The 21,300-nt window shown below is 33.1% G+C and overlaps 3 protein-coding genes across 3 annotated transcripts; all 3 read left to right on the top strand.

Annotated features, from left to right (window-relative positions):
• The first annotated feature begins 769 nt into the window (after positions 1-769).
• On the top strand, positions 770-2,669 carry LOC108761975 (odorant receptor 63a-like). Its single transcript, XM_018508766.1, has 5 exons — positions 770-1,593; positions 1,955-2,054; positions 2,167-2,268; positions 2,381-2,536; positions 2,616-2,669. The coding sequence occupies exons 1-5, from the start codon at positions 770-772 to the stop codon at positions 2,667-2,669; spliced, it is 1,236 nt and encodes a 411-aa protein (XP_018364268.1).
• An 8,934-nt stretch (positions 2,670-11,603) lies between these two features.
• On the top strand, positions 11,604-13,498 carry LOC108761974 (odorant receptor 83a-like). Its single transcript, XM_018508765.1, has 5 exons — positions 11,604-12,397; positions 12,702-12,801; positions 12,903-13,013; positions 13,116-13,271; positions 13,445-13,498. The coding sequence occupies exons 1-5, from the start codon at positions 11,604-11,606 to the stop codon at positions 13,496-13,498; spliced, it is 1,215 nt and encodes a 404-aa protein (XP_018364267.1).
• Positions 13,499-17,704: 4,206 nt separating this feature from the next.
• On the top strand, positions 17,705-19,473 carry LOC108761973 (uncharacterized). Its single transcript, XM_018508764.1, has 6 exons — positions 17,705-17,901; positions 17,997-18,086; positions 18,409-18,508; positions 18,618-18,725; positions 19,185-19,340; positions 19,420-19,473. Exons 1-6 carry the CDS (start codon positions 17,705-17,707, stop codon positions 19,471-19,473), a joined length of 705 nt encoding a protein of 234 aa, XP_018364266.1.
• The last annotated feature ends 1,827 nt before the right edge of the window (positions 19,474-21,300 follow it).

Here is a 21,300-nt window from a genome sequence, read left to right as displayed (position 1 = left end):
TGCAAACAGTTCTATATTTTACTATTTAATCTGATTGGCATCACCAGATTCTGTGTAGACCAACCATACTGTTTTTTTTTTCGTTTACAAATTATAACTACATTTTTGTAATATACAATAAAAAATATGGAACTAGTAATTTTATGAAATCAATTAATCATTTATTAGTATAGCATTAAAGAAAAAGTAAGAATAAGAAATAAATACAGATTTAATACATAAAAAAATGTGCATATGTACTTTGACATTTATTCTAAAATGTGATATTTCTTTCGTGTCTTATTTTACTAATTTTTTTGCACTGTTTACAATTAAATTCTCTAATAAATTTCAAAGTATGGTCATTATATTTCAAAATATTAATTCTTTTAATACGTTTACATATTTATTTAATTATCTAATTTTATGAATATATATATGTATGTACTTATACATATGCAATATTTTTACTCCATTGAAGAATTCATAAAAGAAGAATGAGAATCGCTATACTTACCGATTCTTCTCGCAAAACATACTCGTGTATGAGGTTATATGTCTTATGCACATAATTCACGGAACAGTAACCAATATATCATACAAGGAAGAGGAAGAAAAAATCCTCTCTTACCCTTCATGGTTGTCAATATGACTATAAAATTCACCCCTCAACTTCATGACGTGGATCGCTCTTTCCTTGTAAGTTGAGCGCGCAAGCGCTTAACGTGACTACGGTCTATGTGTCGACTTTCGGTCCTTTCAGTACTCTCTAAGCTTCCGTACTTTAACGATGCGGAAATCACCCTGTACTCAGAATTCAAATTCGGTAGCGACCGTTTACAATTACGAGAAATACGCGCGGCTAAGTATACAGCAGATCCGTTGGATAATGAAGTCAATTGGCATTTGGCCCAATTCACTCAAATCCTCTTCTCCGATAAAGAAATATGTGCGCGTGCTAATGAACGTAATTTGTGTCGGTATAGTGACTTTTGTCTTCATACCGCTTATTTTCTACGTCGTGTTCGAAGTCGAAGACACATACAGTACCTTAAAGTTCATCGGACCGTTTTCCTTCTGCCTGATGATTATCGTGAAGTATTGCTCGCTGGCCCTTTGTAGGAAAGATATTCGTGTATGTATCGAGCATATCAAATCCGATTGGAGGAATACGTGGTATCACGACGATCGTGTGATTATGACCAGAAACGCGGAATTCGGCCGTCGTCTCATAGTGATCAACGGGTTCTTCGCGTACAGCGGTGCCATATTTTATCACATCGCCATGCCTTTTGGCATGGGCAAGATTACAGAGAGAAATAGTAATCTGACGTATCTGCCACTGCCGTTTCCGGTCGCAAGGATGATCGTCGACACGCGTCACAGTCCAATTAATGAGATTTTCTTTTGGATTCAGTTTGCGTCGGCTGTCATTTCACAAACAGTCGTCACCGCTACCTGTGGTTTGACTGCCGTTTTGGCAGTACACGCTTACGGCCGTCTGGAGATTCTCATGCAATGGATTGTGCATTTAGTGGATGGAAGAGAGGATTTTTCTGATAATGTGGACGATAGGCTGGCCATAATTGTGCAAGAACATGTGCGAATTTTGTGGTAAGTTCTTATTCAGAAAATAAGAATTATCTCCTTTAAATGTGTTGCATATTCAATTATCCTCATTACACTTTTATTCTAATTTCTCGTAACAACATTAAAAAAATAAGTTGTAAACTATTAATGTCATCTCTTGTCTAAAATTTATCTACAATAATGCTTGTGCAATAATGCTCTTCTTTTCACTATAACACTATCATTACGATGTAATAACATTTTTTTAAAAACAAGAAAAATTGATTGATTAAGTGACTCGCACAAAAATGATTATATAAATTATATACTGTTTCTTTTATTTGTAATATTATGATTAATTGATTGTTATACATATTTCCAACCACGTACGTGTATTATTTTGCAGTTTTATAGAGTTAATAGAAAAAGTATTGCACAAGGTATCTCTTGTGGAAGTAGTAGGAAATACGCTCAACATATGTTTCCTTGGATATTATACAATTATGGTAGGCACATCGTGTAAAATATGTGACAAAACTCATTATTCTGCAATAATATTGGAATATGGATGATGTACGCAAAATATATTTTTCCGAAAATAAAAAATTTTAATTGCAGGAATGGGAAGACGGCTTTGCAATAACGTACATTATTCTGCTTATGAGTTTCGTTTTCAATCTTTTCATATTTTGTTACATAGGTGAACTTGTTGCTGAGCAGGTATGATTTGGTACCTCCAAAATTAAAATAAAAATTTTTGTTGCTGCAAATGCAAAAATAAATGTATGAATGTAATTTATTTAATAAATTAATGAATCAATCCTGTACATAGTGCAAAAGGGTTAGTGAGATATCATACATGATCGATTGGTATCGTCTATCAGGAAGGAAATCTCTGGCTATTGTACTAATGATTGCGATGTCCAATTCATCGATTAAACTTACTGCTGGGAATATCATAGAGTTATCTATGAGCAGTTTCGGTGATGTAAGTATTCATATAAATTAATTGTAAGTTTTATAGAATAAATTTTTAATTACATGACTCATAAACGTTTATTAAACAGGTGATTAAGACATCGGTTGCCTATTTAAATATGTTACGTACACTAACTACTTAAAAATTTTTCATAAATTACAGTACTGGTGATTGATATAAATTGTATTTGTTGCAAAATAAATAATAATATCAAGGTAGTTAATTTTATAAAATATGTATATCAGTTAATCAATTCAACTTTACATGAAAATAAAAAAGAAATGATACTTCGAATGCAGATTTAATAAGTTAGAAGTATTAAATTAATACTTATCCAAGAATCTAATACGTCTTTTATATTTTGGTTTTAAAATAACTTCTAGTTCACTCTAAGTGATGAATATAAATATTTCTCTGCTACAATTTCATAATTATTTAGAAAAAAACGGTTCATTAACGTAACAAATTATTTTAAAATGTTAATAAATTATTTCCCATATACAAAACATATAATGTATTTTATGTATTTATAATAAACATGAATGTTAACTAAAATTCATTTAAAAAATTGCTTTTTTTTCTTATCTTTTAATATTTAATCTTAATATTAATTTCCTATTAATATCTTAATTTGGAGTGTATAACTATTCGTATTTTATTTATATTTTGTTTCAAGAGTAGTCAAGAGTATATCAGATAAAATAGAATTTTTAATGGAAATATTTAGAGCAAAAATTCAAGTAAAGCATACGATGTGCTAGTATGCAGAACGAAAGATATGTCTTCTAATTTAAAGAACTATCTTTCGCAAATAAAAAATTCATCGTGTTTTCACGTAACGTGACTTATAACTGACAGCACTTATTCGGTCATTTTCTATCTTTATTACACATTATATTGAACTTTATATGCAACAAGTTATACTGTAAATATCGATTGTGCACAGTTAGCCGAGACAGCTACGTTCTTTCTGTCAGGAATAAGTCATATGTTATGTTCGCATACGTGCTGCCGTAACTACTTGCATTGCCATAGGCAATAGTAAAGACTAGTGATTGACACGCTCACCGCGGATAAAGTAGGGGAAAGTGAGAGAACTGTGCGCAGCGGGTAATTGTGCTCATCCTGGTTTGGCACTTTTCCAATAGATTAAGACATCACCGTGGTGAAATTTTTACGCAGGAAGTCGTCCTCTTAAGATATAATTACAAAAGATACGACGTAAATACATCGCTAGCCAGAGAAATACAAAAAAGTGAAATTACATCTTTTCTTGTTATTTAGCATTCAGAAAATAAGGTGGTAAGTCCGTATTTTTAATTTGTTTGTTTAAAATTATATACGTTATTAAAGTACGTTATTATGTGTATCTTTTGAACTTATTTATTAAGTTTGGTTAGGAATTGTTGAAGTAATCGTATTTCGTATCGAGTCAGATCACGGCGGGCAACTGTGCGCAAGCGTTTTAAAATGCGCATAATTACCCATCTTTCATATACTGTATGACTAGTACTAGTTTTTTCGTTTCTTTTTGGCATTACTATTTTTTATTTTGCCATTTCATTTTGCCAAAGTCTATGTGCATTATTATTATATTAGTTTTGTATTTTTTCTTAATATATACAATATAACATTTAAAATATGTTTAATATATATTTATATTGTAATATGATGACTATATGTTCTGATTTCTATGTCAATATTCCACAATTCATTCATTTCTTACGACTTTCCGTTTTTTTCTTTTCGCCAAATACAACCTTATTGAATGAAAATCTGTTCAAGATAAGGATATGTAATGGTAGAAGAATGTTTATAGTTCTATTTCTATACTTATATCGCTTTGAACTTCATCCCAAGAAAATAAATATCCCTTAGGTGCGCACAATTCGCCCATTTTCCTCTACAATGCGATCCTTCGGTACCCGTCCAAAGTAAACGTTTATAGGTGAAATAATAATTTACAGCCTTCAACTAAATTAATGGATCTTAAAACCGGTAGATGTTTAGAGCTTGATGATCATGATTTTATCGAAAATTCTGAAATTAACGAGTTATTCCTTGATAACTCTCACTGTGATACTCTTTTTACGGTACATTCTTCTCGAAGAGAAGGATATCCGTTTAAAACTGTAGGCCGTGGAATCTACAATTTACTGGCTTATAGATGATATAAATTATTGCTCGTATTTGTGTTAAAAGGGTCAGATACGTAAATTTATTGAACAAATGGAGATTGATTGGCGAATGATGCGTCATGCATATGGTGATCATATTTTCTTTAAAAAAATAAAGCACAAACCTGAAAATTTTAGAGCTTTCTTCCTATATGTTTTCAAACCAGTTTGACTGTGCATTATAGAATTTTATTGCACAGTGCTAATAATCAAATTGAGATAATGTACAGTTTTCTGTTAGTTTGAAACTGATTCGACTGTATTGGAGTAAACTATTGATCTAAAATAATAAAATTTCAAAATTATAAAAAATGGAAACAGCTCTAGTTTGAATAAACTTAATTTAAAAAATGGAGAAGATTAAATAATTAACAAAAACAAATTGTATTTATATGTATGAAACTGTAAAATATTTTCCATAAAAATTTGCTCATTAATATAATATATATATGGACATTGGAATGCTAGTTAGAAAAGAATTTCCCGTAATGTCAAAATAAGGATAATATTGAAAAATAAAGGACAAAATTGAGTTTTGAAGAAACAAATAAATTTAAAGAATAGCAATCTAAAATAAAGGACTGTCCTTTACAACGTGTATGATCACCATAATCATGCACATTATACGCGAAACGGAGTAATAAGAAAACTAAACTTAAATGGTCTGTCACGAATAAAGTGAGCTCGAAACACACGGTGTCGGCAAAGCGCTATATGACATAGGCCATGGTCCGATTCATGCTAACAACGCTCACGAGTATCTTTCGTCTTCGTTTAACATTTGACAAGCAACAAGGATGAAATGATTTTTAAGCGTTGTAAGCGTGAATCGGACCGCGGCCCTCGAGTCCCTATAAGAGAGTCAAGACATAAGACCGGAAGGACGTCATTGCTGGGGGCCGGCCGGAAATAACATGTGACACAAATAGATGCGTTCGCGCTTGTTTGTACTATTACACCATGAAACAGTTGCTCACACCAATTCACAAATTCACTAACACATCGAAAGCGCCTAGAAATGGCGGCGACTAATCACGAGGCCGTCACCCCTTATGTCGTGACTCTCTTATAGGGACTCTAGTGGGAAGGCTCCGATTGCACACGTTGCATGTTGCACACATGCGTCGCTAATTGGCCAATTTAAAAATAAAATATTCTCATTGGTAAAGCAGTGAAAAATTACTAGGCACCAGCTGATATGAGTGGTGTGTGCAATCGGGATTGTAGGCAAACGGGATCCTCCCGTGAAATAGCACGGGTCCTAAAATACAACATAAACTGTCAATTTCCGGCTTCAATCCTCACCAGTGAAAAACATGGGAATGCTTGGCTATGTATATATACGTTGGTATTTACATATGTGTATGTACATACGTGTGACAACGTGACAGTTAATACTTCCGACTTTTCCCACAAGGCGTGATGGTATCTTAGAACATATATAAATGGAAGGAGAATAGGGGCAATAGGGCGCTGAACGTGAAGCCAACATTTATGTGAGAGAGAAAGGTAGTAAGGGATAAATGTTCGCAATGCGCATACGCAGCACCGTCATCTGTGTGAATTATGCAGTTGGTTTAGTGTTTCTTACACATTCGTACATTACACAGATGTGTAAAAAGTGATGCTGCGCATGCGCATTGGGAACATTTATCCCTTTCTCTCTCGCACAGATTTTTGCATCAGCGCGAGCCATGGGAAGTATAGGCAATGCCTCTTCCATTTATATATGTTCTAAGGATGGCACTAAAATCACATTGGCCTTAGGCCGATATTCATAGTCGAGTCTTATTTCAAGATCGTCTTCAGTAATGTCTTAAGACGCTAATGCAGTCTTCTGATTGGTTCGCGACTTCTTAAGACCGTACTTAAGACGGTCTTGAATATAAGATCTGACTATGATATATACTGGCCTTAGAGACCCTTTAATCAGAAACTGGCCATGATGTATATATACACACCGCTATTGGTGGAAGAGTGAGATGGCCTATACTCTTTTCTCGCTCGAAGAAATTTTACGAAATCCTGATGACAGTCTCTGATTAAAGAGTCTCTAATCGGCCCAATATTCCATGGGTTTTCCGACATCGTGTTTCGAGCCCATTTTCATGACTGAAGTTTAGTCTCCTTCTTATTACTCCGTGCGTGAAACGGAATACACCCATGATGAGACACGCTAGAGGAAGACGCATTATAGCAAGCATTTAAGCACTAAACTATATGTACACTGGAATAGGTATCTCCGTTATGAAGCATAGAAAATCGTGGCCGCAGTTGATCAGACGCTATTTTGGCTGGGTCAGATGCTTGAGCGAATGAGATGCTTTCAGGTACTCATGCGCACTTACGTTTAGTATTCTTTAGTAAGGCCCAGTTTCACAACTGACGGTTAACTCTTAACCGAGGTTCAACTTATTTCTCATCTTTTTCCAATTCTAGAATTGAAAAGAGATAATGAATAAGTTGAACCTCGGTTAAGAATTAACCGTCAGTTGTGAAACTGGGCCTAAGACGCATAGGGCATATGAGACGGTGATCGTCTACCGACAGGATCGGACGTGTTATTGCGTCATCATTTTTGGAAAGTGTGACCGGCTTCAAACGTGCAATTGAGTTTATGTTATTCTTTTAGATTTTCGTATTCTGCATATTCTCACGCGAAGAAGAAGTAAGACGCATATGTCAGCAAGATTATCGTGTGTGAGGTTATATTTGAAGGAATATAAAATCTCGTGACTGTGCATCTACAAAGCATCAACATGAAGTGCTGTGTGCCTGGGTGTGGGCAGGAAGTAAAAAGGACCTTTCATTTCATAGGTAAAAATACTTGAAGTGACATTATTTTTGTTTATATACTATTCATGTCCATATAAATTTCCAACATCGATAATACATCGATCGATACATCGATTGCAACGCGCGCGCGAACGCTTCTGATTCGCTCAAGTATCTGACCCAGCCAAAATGGTGGCTGATCAATTGCGGCCACAAATTTTCCTCGATGCTCATTCCAGTGTATATATAGTTCAGTGCATTTAGGCCCAGTTTCACAACTGACGGTTAACTCTTAACCGTGAGGTTCAACTTATTCATTATCTCTTTTCAATTCTAGAATTGGAAAAAGTTGAGAAATAAGTTAAACCTCGGTTAAGAGTTAATCGTGAGTTGTGAAACTTGGGCCTTAAGGGTATATTCTAAAGCGAAGCTCTAACTCCGTCGAACGACGACGTCAACAGAGGTCGCTATTTTTCCAGCGCATCGACATATCTTTACCATATATACCAGGGTTGGTAAAAAACATATTTTAAACGTGTTTTAAACAGTTTAAAACATGTTTAATTGATGTTTTTAATATGTTTTAAATATGTTTTTTTTTTTTATAGTACTGTTTAAAGCATATTTGAACCATTAAACATATTCAAGAAGAAACACAATATGTTTTATTCTTAAAAAAAAACATTAATCTTTACCAACCCTGATATATACTACCACACTAATGGCCTAGTTTACATCGTGCACTTGATACGGGTACTAACTAGTAACTTTCTATTGAATAATCTTAATTTCAGCGATACGTGTAAACCAGGCCCCTCCGACTTGATATAAAAAAGTGTTCCTAAGTTGTCGCCGCCTACAGATGTCGTTAGTAATCCTCTATGCGTCTCAGCCTCGTAAGCTTCGTGCGCTCGTGGGGTTCTTGTATTACAATCCGTGGAATTATTTTTGTGTTATATTATTGATGATTACAAAATTATACGGAATATCTGTACAATCTTAATACAAATTTCATATAAAACAAATTTGTGTATATTAACAAAAAATATTACAATAATAAAATCATATTTATGAATTTGAACTTGCAATTAAAAGGAAACCGCAACTAGGAGGAAATTTAGGAAAAGTGCAAAGATAAATATTATTTACACTATAAAATATGTATGATCACTTTTATTTGTTTTATTTTTATTTTATAAATACACGCTCAAATCTTATGTTTTACCAAATTTAGCTTATTTTTTTAAAAACATTATTTCGTGTACTGTCCTGACTACATTTAGCAATGTATGTTTGTATTCGCATTCTTATATAATAATGTACTATTGCTGTTAATAGTTCTGCACCATGAATTTCGCAAGGAAATGTTAATATATTATTATCAATTGCATAATTTACAATTTCTTCATACACAAATTTGGATTCACAATGTTTTTGAGATAATAGCTCAATTTTGTATACGAGTAGGTGCAATCTTTCATTAGGATGTATAAAATGATCATTAGTTATTAAAGTTAATAAAACAGCGCGAGTATCTTGTATTAATTGATCACTATTTATAATAGAATCTTGACACACTGTGCAATCAGAATTTTTAGAATCCATAGGATCCATAGAATCACACGCACGCACTTCTTACTTTTTGGTGTTTGTTCGCTCCTGGAAATATTCGCGCTTTCGGCCAATTTCGCACTAGATCTCGTTAATATCCAACAGTCACTTTTTTAACCTATTTCTAACTCAATTCTTTCTTTTATGTTCGGGCGCCAATTGTAACGTGATTATAGCTTTATGGATGTCTAAAATCTTATCAAATTTCTTTCACGTCACATTAATCTATAATTTACGACGTACGATTTTCTTAGAGGAGAGGAATGAGATTGTCAATTTAAATAAAAGATAACGAGACCGCAAAATTAGTTGATTCAAATAATTACAACGCTTTTATTATCCATAACGAACAACTTTTGACGTCAATTTGATTTTAATCCACTCGCAACAGTATATACAATCTATAATCTATCGTGACTAATTCGCTCATGTCGGATATAAATATTAACTTTCGTTCGTATCACCGATCGGGATATTTCGCAAAACGATAATTTAAGAGAAGGATTATTTTCTACGTATCTCTATACGGCTTTCTTGAGCTTGCGTGGAGACAAGAGATGATCCATGTTGCAACTGCTTCCGCCGTTTGCCCCAAGACACCGAGCAATGTCCCCGCTTTCCTGATTGCGCTGCTAATCATCCTTCTATATGCGTATGGACACGTCCTGCTCTGTGGGGTTGTCTGTCAAGTCCTTGGTTCCACGTATTGAATCGTCTTAGGCCACCAATGTATGAACTCGTCATCAGCCACCAATGTATGGAGAGTTAAGCCTCGAAGTCTTCTATACTCTCTTCAGAACACTCTACTCTATTCGAGTTCTGTTTCTTGTCTGATCTACCGATCTCTGCTGATCTCTGCCGTTTGTCTCCGAAATGCTCCCTCTGTACGCAAACTCAACGCTCTCCTATCATTACCTTCTTCCCTCTTTCTTATTGGTTATCTGTCCTTTTAATACATATATCGTTACATAATCTATCGATACAGCTGGTATCAAATAGTTGTAATAACTGCAAAATAAATTTTTGTGCGTATGCGTGTGCGTTTCATTTACGTTACTTTTTTTATTATATGTTTTAGCAAATTAAATAATAATGAAATAATTTTATACAGACATTTTTATTTGTGTGTGTGTGTGTGTGTGTGTGTGTATGTGTGTGTGTGTATTTATTTATAGGATGATTATATGTATTTATAGGAATGGAAATTGCACGATACTAAAAATTTGCTTACGTGCTTTACTATAATTATAGCCATCATATAACATTTTTATATTTTGTTATATTGCTGAAATCCTCACGGATCAGGTAGTTGCACAGATATGTATATACGTATACATATCTGTATATAAATTTTTTTCTCTTTTATTCTAATAGTCTAAAATAAAATTATGACGTAAAACATAGATCAAATTAGAGTTTGTAGAGTGTCAAAAAATAGGAGAAATGGCATACATGACAGAGTAGTACCGATTATATCATAAAATTGCGATCGATTTAATTCTAATAATTTCAAGATCAAATGCCGTTATAAAGACAACCGCCGGAAAAATGGTTCAGCTATCTATTGCAACTTTTGGAGATGTAAGTTTATCTAAATACTATATTATAACATTTTTCTATAAACAAAATTTGGATGCAGATTTGCTTTGTAAACTTCCATAAAATTTTCTAAAGAATCTTACTGCTTTTATATATGTACTTTTATACAAGAACTTTTAACTATTTATGTCTCTGAGAATGTTTATTATATTGGATGTTTATATTGCTTAATATTAAATTCTATAATCCTTACAATTTTTTAATATTCTAATACATGCGCTTAGAAAGATCTAAAAATTATTACATATAAAATGCGCAAAGGTCATTAAAATAAATCTATCAACTATAATTATTTCAGGTCATGGAAACATCGTTTGCGTATTTAAATATACTCAGAACAGTAATAACATAACAAAATCTGAATGTATATGGCATAAAAAAGCTCCAGATAACAAAAATTCAAGTTATAATGAATAATCAATGTAGTGATATTACTGATTCTATGGTAAGTATATCTTTTGCTTCTCAATAATGTCGTTATCCAATATATCCCATTTTATGTTTAATCTTATCAATAACCATATTACATTTTGATGTGAGTAACAAACAAGATATAACTTTTAACAGCTATAGTGTAACATAAAGAACCAAAGGACGTCACACTTTTGCCTAATATAATTTACATTAAGAATACTACTCGTTAAACAAAAATAGCTGCGAATTTGATTACCTTTGTTAACTAAGCTATCCCATGAATTGTGTTTAGATGTCTCGTACAATACATGTGATTTCGTGCAACTAGTAGCTATAAGTATCGATTATATTCTGTCTCAGCCGGATGGCGTACAAATTTGTTCTCTCTCCTCGCATGTCCGCGCAGGCGCTGCCGTAACCACTACTTCGTTGAGAAACCAAGTAGCAGGATTATAGCTCGTAGTACTATCAGTACCCGGCGCGTTGTCTATGAATCGACTATGAAGCGCGTTTCTAGCGAGATCATTGTGAGCGATTACAGACGAGACAACGATTATAGTTTACAGTTAAATCGTTGGTTTCTGAAATCGATAGGCGCTTGGCCAGAAATACAAACAAATTCAATGACTAAGAATATTTTAATAAATATCTTGCGATTAACATGTCATTCATTAATAGCTTTTACCGTGATATCTGCTATATTATATATATTATTCGAAGAGAAGGATTTCCGTTTGAGACTCAAGGCTATTGGACCTACGAGTCATATTCTCATGGGTGGAATTAATTACTGCTCGCTCCTGCACCATAATAATCAGATACGCACGTCTATAGAGCATATGGAGACCGATTGGCGGATGGTGAAGAGAGAATACGATCGGGAATTAATGCTACGAAACGCGAGAGTGGGACGCGTTATAGCGGGCATTTGCGCGCTCATTCTGCAAGGTGGCGTTATTTGTTACAACATAGCAAGAGGAATGTCACGGATATCCGTGGAAATCGGCAACAAGACCATTGAAACAGGTCGCCTACCTTGTCCGTCCTTCAATAAAATCGTAGATACCAGACTCAGCCCAGTATACGAGATCGTGCTCGCGTTGCAGTGCCTTTCGACCATCGTAGTAAATAACATCACGATCGGTGCCTGCGGTCTCGCCGCGGTTTTCGCGATGCACGCATCCGGTCAACTCAATGTAGTGATGCTACGTCTCGAGGAACTCGTCACCGAGCGACAAGATCTCCTTCAGCTGAGACTGGCGAACATTGTGGAGCATCACCTGCGAGCCTTGAGGTAAAAACTAATTTAAAAAAATTATGTACAAATAAATTTTAATTATCTACGAGAAATGATACGGTTGTATATTTTATAAACTTTGGCTGATTCTTGAATAACGTTTGAAACTGATTTCTCGCAAAACGTAATTTTTGTCTGAAAAAAGTGCCAAAAAACTATAATATGTGGAAAAATTATCTGTTGTGTTTTTTTCTAAATATGACATATTTGCAGAATTGCAACTGTCGCGGCTGTAAGATATTCGGATAAAAAAATTGAGTGTCTTTAACGTCGCGGCTGTTGCTGGATGTGTCGATTGCAGGTTTCTTTCACATTTGGAGGCAATTATGAGTGAGATATGTTTTGTGGAATTAATCGGGTGTACATTCAACTTGTGCATGTTAGGATATTACACAATTACGGTATGCTTAAAATTTAAGAAAGGTGAATATTTGCCAGAGATTGACTATCGTTACTATATCTATATTGATTGTAAACGCTATTACTTTGTGTATTCTTCCAGGAATGGCATGAAGAGAGTATAAACACTATAATAACATATATCATGGTGTTAACAGCAATGATGTTTAATATCTTCATATTTTGCTTCATTGGCGAACTCGTATCGGATCAGGTACATAAAGTAATTGTGTCCCATTTCAAAAGTTTTCCTCATATGTTTATCTGCAATTAAAATATTATTCACACCTGGATTAATGGATTCATTCTGTAATAGTGTAAAAAAGTTGGTGAAGTAGCTTATATGATAGACTGGTATCAATTGCCGCATAAAATCGTTCTTGGTCTTATTTTAATAATCTTGCGATCGAGAATTGTTACCAAAATCATGGCTGGAAAAATATTTCATATGTCTATCCAGACTTTCGGTGTTGTAAGTATTATGAAAATTATAAATACAACTTCTAATATAAAATTTAAATATTTATTGTATTTTTTATTGCTAAAGATATCGCAAAAAGTAATATAAAATAGCATAACTTTAGTTTAAACATATAATATGCATAAAACTTATTTAAATGCAAAATTAATTATTAAACATTTTAGGTAATTAAAACGTCGGTCGCATATTTGAATATGCTTCGAACTTTAACTGTGTAAATGCTGTGAATGTAAATGATAAAATATGAGTATTTGTAATATTCTCTATTTAGATATATTAAAAAATATATAAAGTTTTCTGAAAATCTGATAATAATCTATTTGTCAGTAAAATTCGAAGAAGAAAAATTATTATGGAATCTATTAACTTATTATGGATTCTATTTCAATACTTATAACAGATTCCATAATAATTTTCCTTCTCCGAATTTTACTGACAAACAAATTTTAGAGGGGGGGCTTACGGTTTGACTAAAATACATAAAGACGGCAACCCATTATATTATCTTTCTCTCTTCTTACACAATATAATTTATGACAGCATACCACAAGCTTCTAGCCATATAAAAGTCAGTTTCTATTTGATTGATAAATTAAATGGCACACGTTTTGAATCTCAGTTTGTATTGGCTTTGTTTGATGTAGTATCTCTTTTTACTAATATTCTTGTTGATCTAACATTAAATAGCATCAATAGGAGATGGGTTTACATTTTAACGAAAACAAACATTTCTAAAAACGAATTCATTATTGCAGTTAGATTTATTTTAGATTCAACCTTTTTTGCTTTTAATAATAAAACTTATAAACAAGTATTTGGTACTCTAATGGGTTCATCGTTATCACCGATAATCACCGACATTGTAATGCAAGATCTAGAAGAAATAGCAATCAATAAATTATCGGTACAACCATTGGTTTTTTTTTTAGATATGTTAATGATGTCTTTCTTGCACTCTCATATCTGATACTATCAATGATGCTTTGAATGTTTTCAATTCTTTACATACGAGATTACAATTTACTGTAGAGGTTGGTACAAGTGGCCGATTGAGTTTTCTTGACGCAATACTTATCATAGATGATCAGCGAATTGTATTTGACAATTATCATTTTCAGAAAGGTTCCTTAATTTCCATTCAAATTATCCTCTCTGCCACAAAAAAAGGCACAATTATTAGCTTTATAGACAAAATTATTCTCTTATCACATCCATGGTTCCAACAAAAAAATTTGGTAGATGCTATTCATATTTTCTTAAATAATTGTTACGCTCTCTCATTTATCTTCTCTACAATTGAACAAAGATTAAAGTTCTATATACATAATATATTACACGTAATGTACAAGTTAAAGATAAATATTTTACGATTCTTTTCGTCAAATCTATTTCCAAAAGTTTCCTTCCTATTTCCAGTATGTTTCATTGTAAACTAGCCTTTTCTATCCCTAACACATTAAAAAGTCTTATTAAGAGAGGAAAATACAAGTTAGATTTCCTATCTAATCAGAACGTAGTATATAAGATTTCTTGTGACGATTGTGAGGAGAACTATGTTGGTCAGACTAAAAGAAAGTTAAGTACAAGATTACATGAACATATCTCTGATATTAAGAAAAATACTGGTTTTCCTACTGTCATAATCATTTTGACTACAATTTTAGATGAAACGAAGTAAAAATTTTAGATTACGAATCTTCGTACAACAAAAGATTAGTGTCTGAAATGATTCATATCAAAAGACAGAAACAAGGTCTTAATAAATAAAATGAGACTGAATCTCTCACTTACAGATTATACAATCTCTCTCTCCTTCTTAACTACACATTTTTTCTCTTTTTACTTCCCCTCTTCCTATTTTCTCTTCCCTCTACTTTATTTTTCCCCTCTTATGTTTTCCTTCCTTTCTACCACATCAACCTTCTTGCTTAGAATGTCGATTTTATATTATCTCTGAACGTCTGAGAGAAATGACTCTATTTTCACTCTCATCGCATTGTCTAACAATAAGAATAGACGACTTTTATATACATATATTGACACACATTTATAAGGTATTTATTCTCATTTAATTTAGCTGCTACTAAATTAAATATATATAATTTATGATTGTACATCTAATAGACGACTTTTATATACATATATTGACACACATTTATAAGGTATTTATTCTCATTTAATTTTGCTGCTACTAAATTAAATATATATAATTTATGATTGTACATTGCACAACTTCAATTCTTATTAATGGTTTTTTAGTGTACATTTCTTATTATATTATATTACTTTTTTATTTCTATTCCTTGCTTCTTTGTTTGTATTTGTTTCATTACAGTGTATTACTGTTTAGTATGATTATTTATTCCTATTATTTTTTTATATTATATTCGTATTTTTTAACAGAAACAATTACGGGGAAAGGAATACAGGAAAGAAAAAAAGGGAATATAAGGAGATGTGTGAGACAAAGAGAAAAAAGGAGAATAAGAGATGGAAAAGGAAAGTAGAGGGAGCGAAGAGTGAGAGGCAAATGTGGGAAATAGTAAACAGGGAAAGGAAGAGATGGAAGGGGATAAATAAGGAAATGGAGATGAGGGAGTGGGAGAAATATTTCAAGGATTTGTTGGGAGATGTGGAAGGGAGAGTAGTAAGGGAAGAAAGCGAGAGACAGGGGATGGAGAGGGAGCTAGTAGGGACCCAGATAGCACAAAAATAGATATTATATATACATTGGATATACATGAAAGGATGATGGATATTCAGTGGACTTCGACTTGTATTAAATTAGTATCCATTGTATATCCACTGTATCATTGAATTGTCTCCATCATTGAGTCATTTCATGTCCATAGAATATACATCCGCACATCCTATGTATGTCCCATGGATATGTTCCCATGGATGTATCTAGCATATTACGAATATCCATACGATGTACATAGGATATACGTATGTATATCCTATGTACATCGTATGGATCTATACTAGAATCAATTCGAAGATACAATGGGGATACAATGGATATTAATTTAAGTTTCATGGATGTCCAGTGGATATTCATGAATATGAAATAAACCTCTGATGGAGTCAATTTGAAGATACAATGGGAATACAGCAAAAAAATAATTTTTTTTATTTTTAAATGGTGATTATTAATTTTCTGGTTCAATTTGTCTTCAATTTGTATTCTATATATATCTTATGTATTTTATTAATTACAAATTAATTTGGAAAACGCATCGCCGTTGAGATTCGAACCCTGGATCCCTAAATGGTAGCCTAGTATACTAATTCTGAGCTAATCACACGCATGTAATCAAATCATTGTCAACGCCCATATACTTCTACAGTAACTATTTTTAATTTTGTACCTTTACTGGCATATTATTAATACTTAAGAAGATTAGTTGGGAACAAAATCATACGTTGATATTTGTTAAATAAAAACACATTTATGGACATTTCAATATGTACATACAATGTACATACATTGTCCGCCGGTGAATATACATGGCATACCCGTGATGGTACATTCAGCGGACATACATGGAAAGCGCATTCGCGGATGTACATGGACGTATGTACATACGACATACATACAATGTCCGCCGACGAATGTATATTTGCATCCATGAAGGTATGTTCAGCGGACATACATGGAAAGCGCATTCGCGGATGTACATGGACGTATGTACATACGACATACATACAATGTCCGCCGACGAATGTATATTTGCATCCATGAAGGTATGTTCAGCGGACATACATGGAAAGCGCATTCGCGGATGTACATGGACGTATGTACATACGACATACATACAATGTCCGCCGACGAATGTATATTTGCATCCATGAAGGTATGTTCAGCGGACATACATGGAAAGCGCATTCGCGGATGTACATGGACGTATGTACATACGACATACATACAATGTCCGCCGACGAATGTATATTTGCATCCATGAAGGTATGTTCAGCGGACATACATGGAAAGCGCATTCGCGGATGTACATGGACGTATGTACATACGACATACATACAATGTCCGCCAACGAATGTATATTTGCATCCATGAAGGTGTGTTCAGCGGACATACATGGAAAGCGCATTCACGGATATACATGGACGTATGTACGTACGACATACATACAATGTCCGCCGATGAATGTATATTTACATCCATGGACGTATGTACATACGACATACATACAATGTCCGCCGATGGATGTATATTTACATCGATATATGGATGTACTATCGATGTTTATAGTATGTCCTTTGTATGTATATTCATTCATGTATATTTATATTATGTCCAGTATGTTGTATGTACATTCTGGATCAATAACGGATATCCGTTGTACTTCGTGTGCTATCTGGGGAGGAGATAAGGAAGGTGACCAGAAACTTGAAGGATGGAAATAATGGGGGTAGACGGAATTCTGAATGAAGTATGGAAATATGGAGGGGAGAGGATGGAGGAATGGGTGTGGAGAGTGTGTAATGAGGTTGGAAAGAGGGGGGAATGGCCAGAGGAATGGAAGGAGGGAGTGGTAGTACCGGTTAGGAAAAAAGGACAGGGAGAAGAGGAAAGGGACTATAGGGGGGTGTCGATAATGCCGTCATTATATAAGATATATACGGCGGCGTGTCGGAAAGATTGAGGGAGGAGGTGAAGAGGAAGGGGTTAATTCCACTGAATCAGACGGGTTTTAGAAAGGGGTTAGTGGACGGGAGAGAGGATTTTTCTAATAATGTGGACCAGAGGTTGGCCATAACTGTGCAAGAACATGTGCGAATTTTATGGTAAGTCCGCTATTCAGGAAATAACAATTATTTTATTCTGTATGTGTTGCATATTAAAAATTCTCATTTCATTTTTATTTTTAATTTCCCGTAATAATTTGAAGAATATCGTGTTAAACTATTAATCATCTCATGCTTTTTTTTTCGCCGTAACACTATCATTACGATTGTAACAACATGTTTTTAAAAACAAAAAATTATTGATAAAATCACTCGCACAAAAATTATATACTGTTTTCTTATTTGTAATTGCATTTATGATTAATTGATTATTGTATTTTCAACCACATATTTATTTTGTAATTATTGTATTATTTTGCAGTTTTATAAAGTTAACAGAAAAAATATTGCACCAGGTATCTCTTGTGGAAGTTGTAGGATGTATGTTGAACATATATTTCCTTGGATATTACACAATTATGGTAGGCACATTTGCAAAATATATAGCAAAACTCACTATTCTGCAATAATATTAGAATACGGATGATGTACGCAAAATATATTTCCGGAAAAAGAAAATTTTGATTACAGGAATGGGAAGACGGCTTTGCAGTATACATAACATACATTGCTGTGCCTATGAATTTCGTCTTCAATCTTTTCGTATTTTGTTATATAGATGAACTTGTTGCCGAGCAGGTACGATTTCGTATCGCCAAAAATAAAAATAAAAATTTTTTTCTCCTGCTAACGCAAAATACATATGTGTAATATATTTAATAAAATTAATCAATTTCTTCAGATTCAAATGAAGTAAATCAATATTGAATCATTGGCATGATTTAACATTGATACGTTCAATAAATTAACCCCATGCCTAGTACAACCGTGATAGCGCCAAACTGAATACGTGATTCATAGCATAAGCCAAAAAAATTAAATTGTTTTGCAAATTTGATTGTTTAAATTAATGATTAAAAATGGGAATTTTTAAACAATTAATTTAAACAATCATCGTATAAACAATCAATTTTGTAAAACGAAAAAATACGGGTAATTTTTTTTCGTTTATGCTCTGAATCACGTATTCAGTTTGGCGCTATCACAGCTGTATTAGGCATGGACCTTAATGGATTAATAAATCAATTCTGTATGTAGTGCAAGAAGGTTAGTGAAATATCATACATGATCGACTGGCATCGTCTACCAGGAAGGAAAGCTCTGGCTATTCTATTAATGATTGTGATGTCCAATTCATCAGTTAAACTTACTACCGGAAATATCATTGAGTTATCTATGAGCAGTTTCGGTGATGTAAGTATTTATATAAATTAATTTTAGGTTTTATAGAATAAATTCTTAATTGTATGACTCATAAACGTATATTAAACAGGTGATTAAGACATCATTTGCCTATTTAAATATGTTACGTACACTAACTATTTAAAAACTTGGTATTAAATTATAATACTAATGTTTGATATAAATTGTGTTTGTTGCAAAATAAATAATAATATCAAATTAGCAATATATAATTTGGGAAAGAAAATAGTTAAAATAAAATAATAAATTTATTAAAATAAAAAATAATTTGAAACGTTAATAAATTATTTCCCATATACAGAATATATAATATATTTTACACATTTTATATATTTATAATAAACATAAATGTTACCCAAAATTTACTTAACAAAATCACTCTCATCTTCTTATTTTTTTTTATTTTTAATGCATTAATAATCCTAATAATTATTTCCTATTAATATCTTAATTTGAAGCAATTATTTGTATTTTACTTATATTTTTCCTCAAGATTATATCAGATAAAATAAAGTTTTTAGTAGAGATATTTAAAGCAAAAATTCAAGTAAAGCATACGATGTAGTAGTATGCAGAACGAAGGGTATATCTTCTAATGTAAGGAACTATATTTCACATATAAAAAATTCAACATGTTTTCACGTAACGTGACTTATAACTGACACTACTTATTCAATCATTTCCTATCTTTGTTATGCATTATATTGAACTTTATATGCAACAAGTTATACTTCAAATATCGATTGTGCACGGTCAGCCGACACAGCAACATATTTTCCCTCAGGAAGTCATATGTTCGCACGTGCTGCCGTAACTATTTGACTTGCTATGGGCAGTAGTAAAGACTAGTGATTGACAGGCTCGCCGCGGATAAAGTACAATGCGTTCCTTCTGTATCCGTCCAAAATAGATGTTTACAGGTGAAATAATAATTTGCAGCCCTCAACTAAATTGTTGGATCTTAAAATCAATAGATTTAGAACTTGATGATCGAGAAAATTTTATCGAAAACTCTGAAATTAACGAGTCACTCCTTGATAACTATCACTGTGATACTCTCTATACGGTACATTCTACTCGAAGAGAAGGATGTCCGTTTAAAACCCCAGCAAACGAGAAATTATTGAAAAATGTTGAAAATTATTCATTGAAGTGATGTAAAATCAAGTTTTGAATTTTTTAAATCTGATTTCTATCCGTAATACGCTTGAATAAGTAATTATGGATTGGTTATTTACTTTCTGTATCTCACCCAATGTGCATAGAAATGAAACCTACGACCAATTCAATTGAATTCGTAATTACGTATTGGTAATTTACTTTTGGTATCTTACCCAATGATCAACGCAATGAATGTGCGATTAATTTGTTTGAATTTAATATGCGGTACTGAAGAATTGTCTAACATGGGAGTCTCATCAACTGCTAGTCACAGATCTCGGCAAGTGATATCATTGAAAAGCACACACCGAGGTGATATACAAAAGTCGTTGCCTCTCAAACAAAAACCCCGGTGTGATACACAGGTCGCAAAGTGTGTAACCTTGCGGATCCACGGCGATAAGATAATTTCTAGACATAACCCTGGCCACGACAGTGCAAGTTATATCCGGGATCATTCTGTTGCCGTGAATCTGTAATGTTGTATACTCTGTGTATAGTACTAGAACTCGTTCGGGAAAAAACAATTCATACATCTGTGATCATCTTGGTGCATACTTTCCAACGATAAATCATTTTCTGGGATCGCAGACTAGCATTTCATTTCTGAATCTAAGAGTTCACATTATTATACTTATCTAGACGTATAGAAACGGATTCAGTGTATTCAGTCTCTACAAAATTCAATACCTTTTTCACGAATTACGCGGATTCGAAAACTTGATTCATATGGATTTATCCAATCCAATCCATTCTCGTTTGCTGGGCTGTAAAAGGATTTTTGATACCG

The sequence above is a fragment of the Trachymyrmex cornetzi genome, unplaced genomic scaffold, assembly GCF_001594075.2.
Source record: "Trachymyrmex cornetzi isolate Tcor2-1 unplaced genomic scaffold, Tcor1.1 scaffold272, whole genome shotgun sequence".
NCBI lineage: Eukaryota > Metazoa > Arthropoda > Insecta > Hymenoptera > Formicidae > Trachymyrmex > Trachymyrmex cornetzi.
The sequence above is the reverse complement of the archived record's forward strand: the minus strand, read 5'-3'. Positions and strand labels throughout refer to the sequence as shown.

Excerpts from the sequence above, each read along its gene's own strand:
- LOC108761975 (XM_018508766.1), top strand. The coding sequence starts at position 770 with ATGCGGAAATCACCCTGTACTCAGAATTCAAATTCGGTAGCGACCGTT. Across the intron at positions 1,594-1,954 it reads GAACATGTGCGAATTTTGTG|TTTTATAGAGTTAATAGAAA; the intron begins GTAAGTTCTTAT and ends ATTATTTTGCAG. Across the intron at positions 2,269-2,380 it reads GTGAACTTGTTGCTGAGCAG|TGCAAAAGGGTTAGTGAGAT; the intron begins GTATGATTTGGT and ends TCCTGTACATAG.
- LOC108761974 (XM_018508765.1), top strand. The coding sequence starts at position 11,604 with ATGAAGCGCGTTTCTAGCGAGATCATTGTGAGCGATTACAGACGAGAC. Across the intron at positions 13,014-13,115 it reads GCGAACTCGTATCGGATCAG|TGTAAAAAAGTTGGTGAAGT; the intron begins GTACATAAAGTA and ends ATTCTGTAATAG. Across the intron at positions 13,272-13,444 it reads CTATCCAGACTTTCGGTGTT|GTAATTAAAACGTCGGTCGC; the intron begins GTAAGTATTATG and ends TAAACATTTTAG.
- LOC108761973 (XM_018508764.1), top strand. The coding sequence starts at position 17,705 with ATGGGGGTAGACGGAATTCTGAATGAAGTATGGAAATATGGAGGGGAG. Across the intron at positions 17,902-17,996 it reads AGGGGGGTGTCGATAATGCC|AAAGGGGTTAGTGGACGGGA; the intron begins GTCATTATATAA and ends GACGGGTTTTAG. Across the intron at positions 19,341-19,419 it reads CTATGAGCAGTTTCGGTGAT|GTGATTAAGACATCATTTGC; the intron begins GTAAGTATTTAT and ends TATATTAAACAG.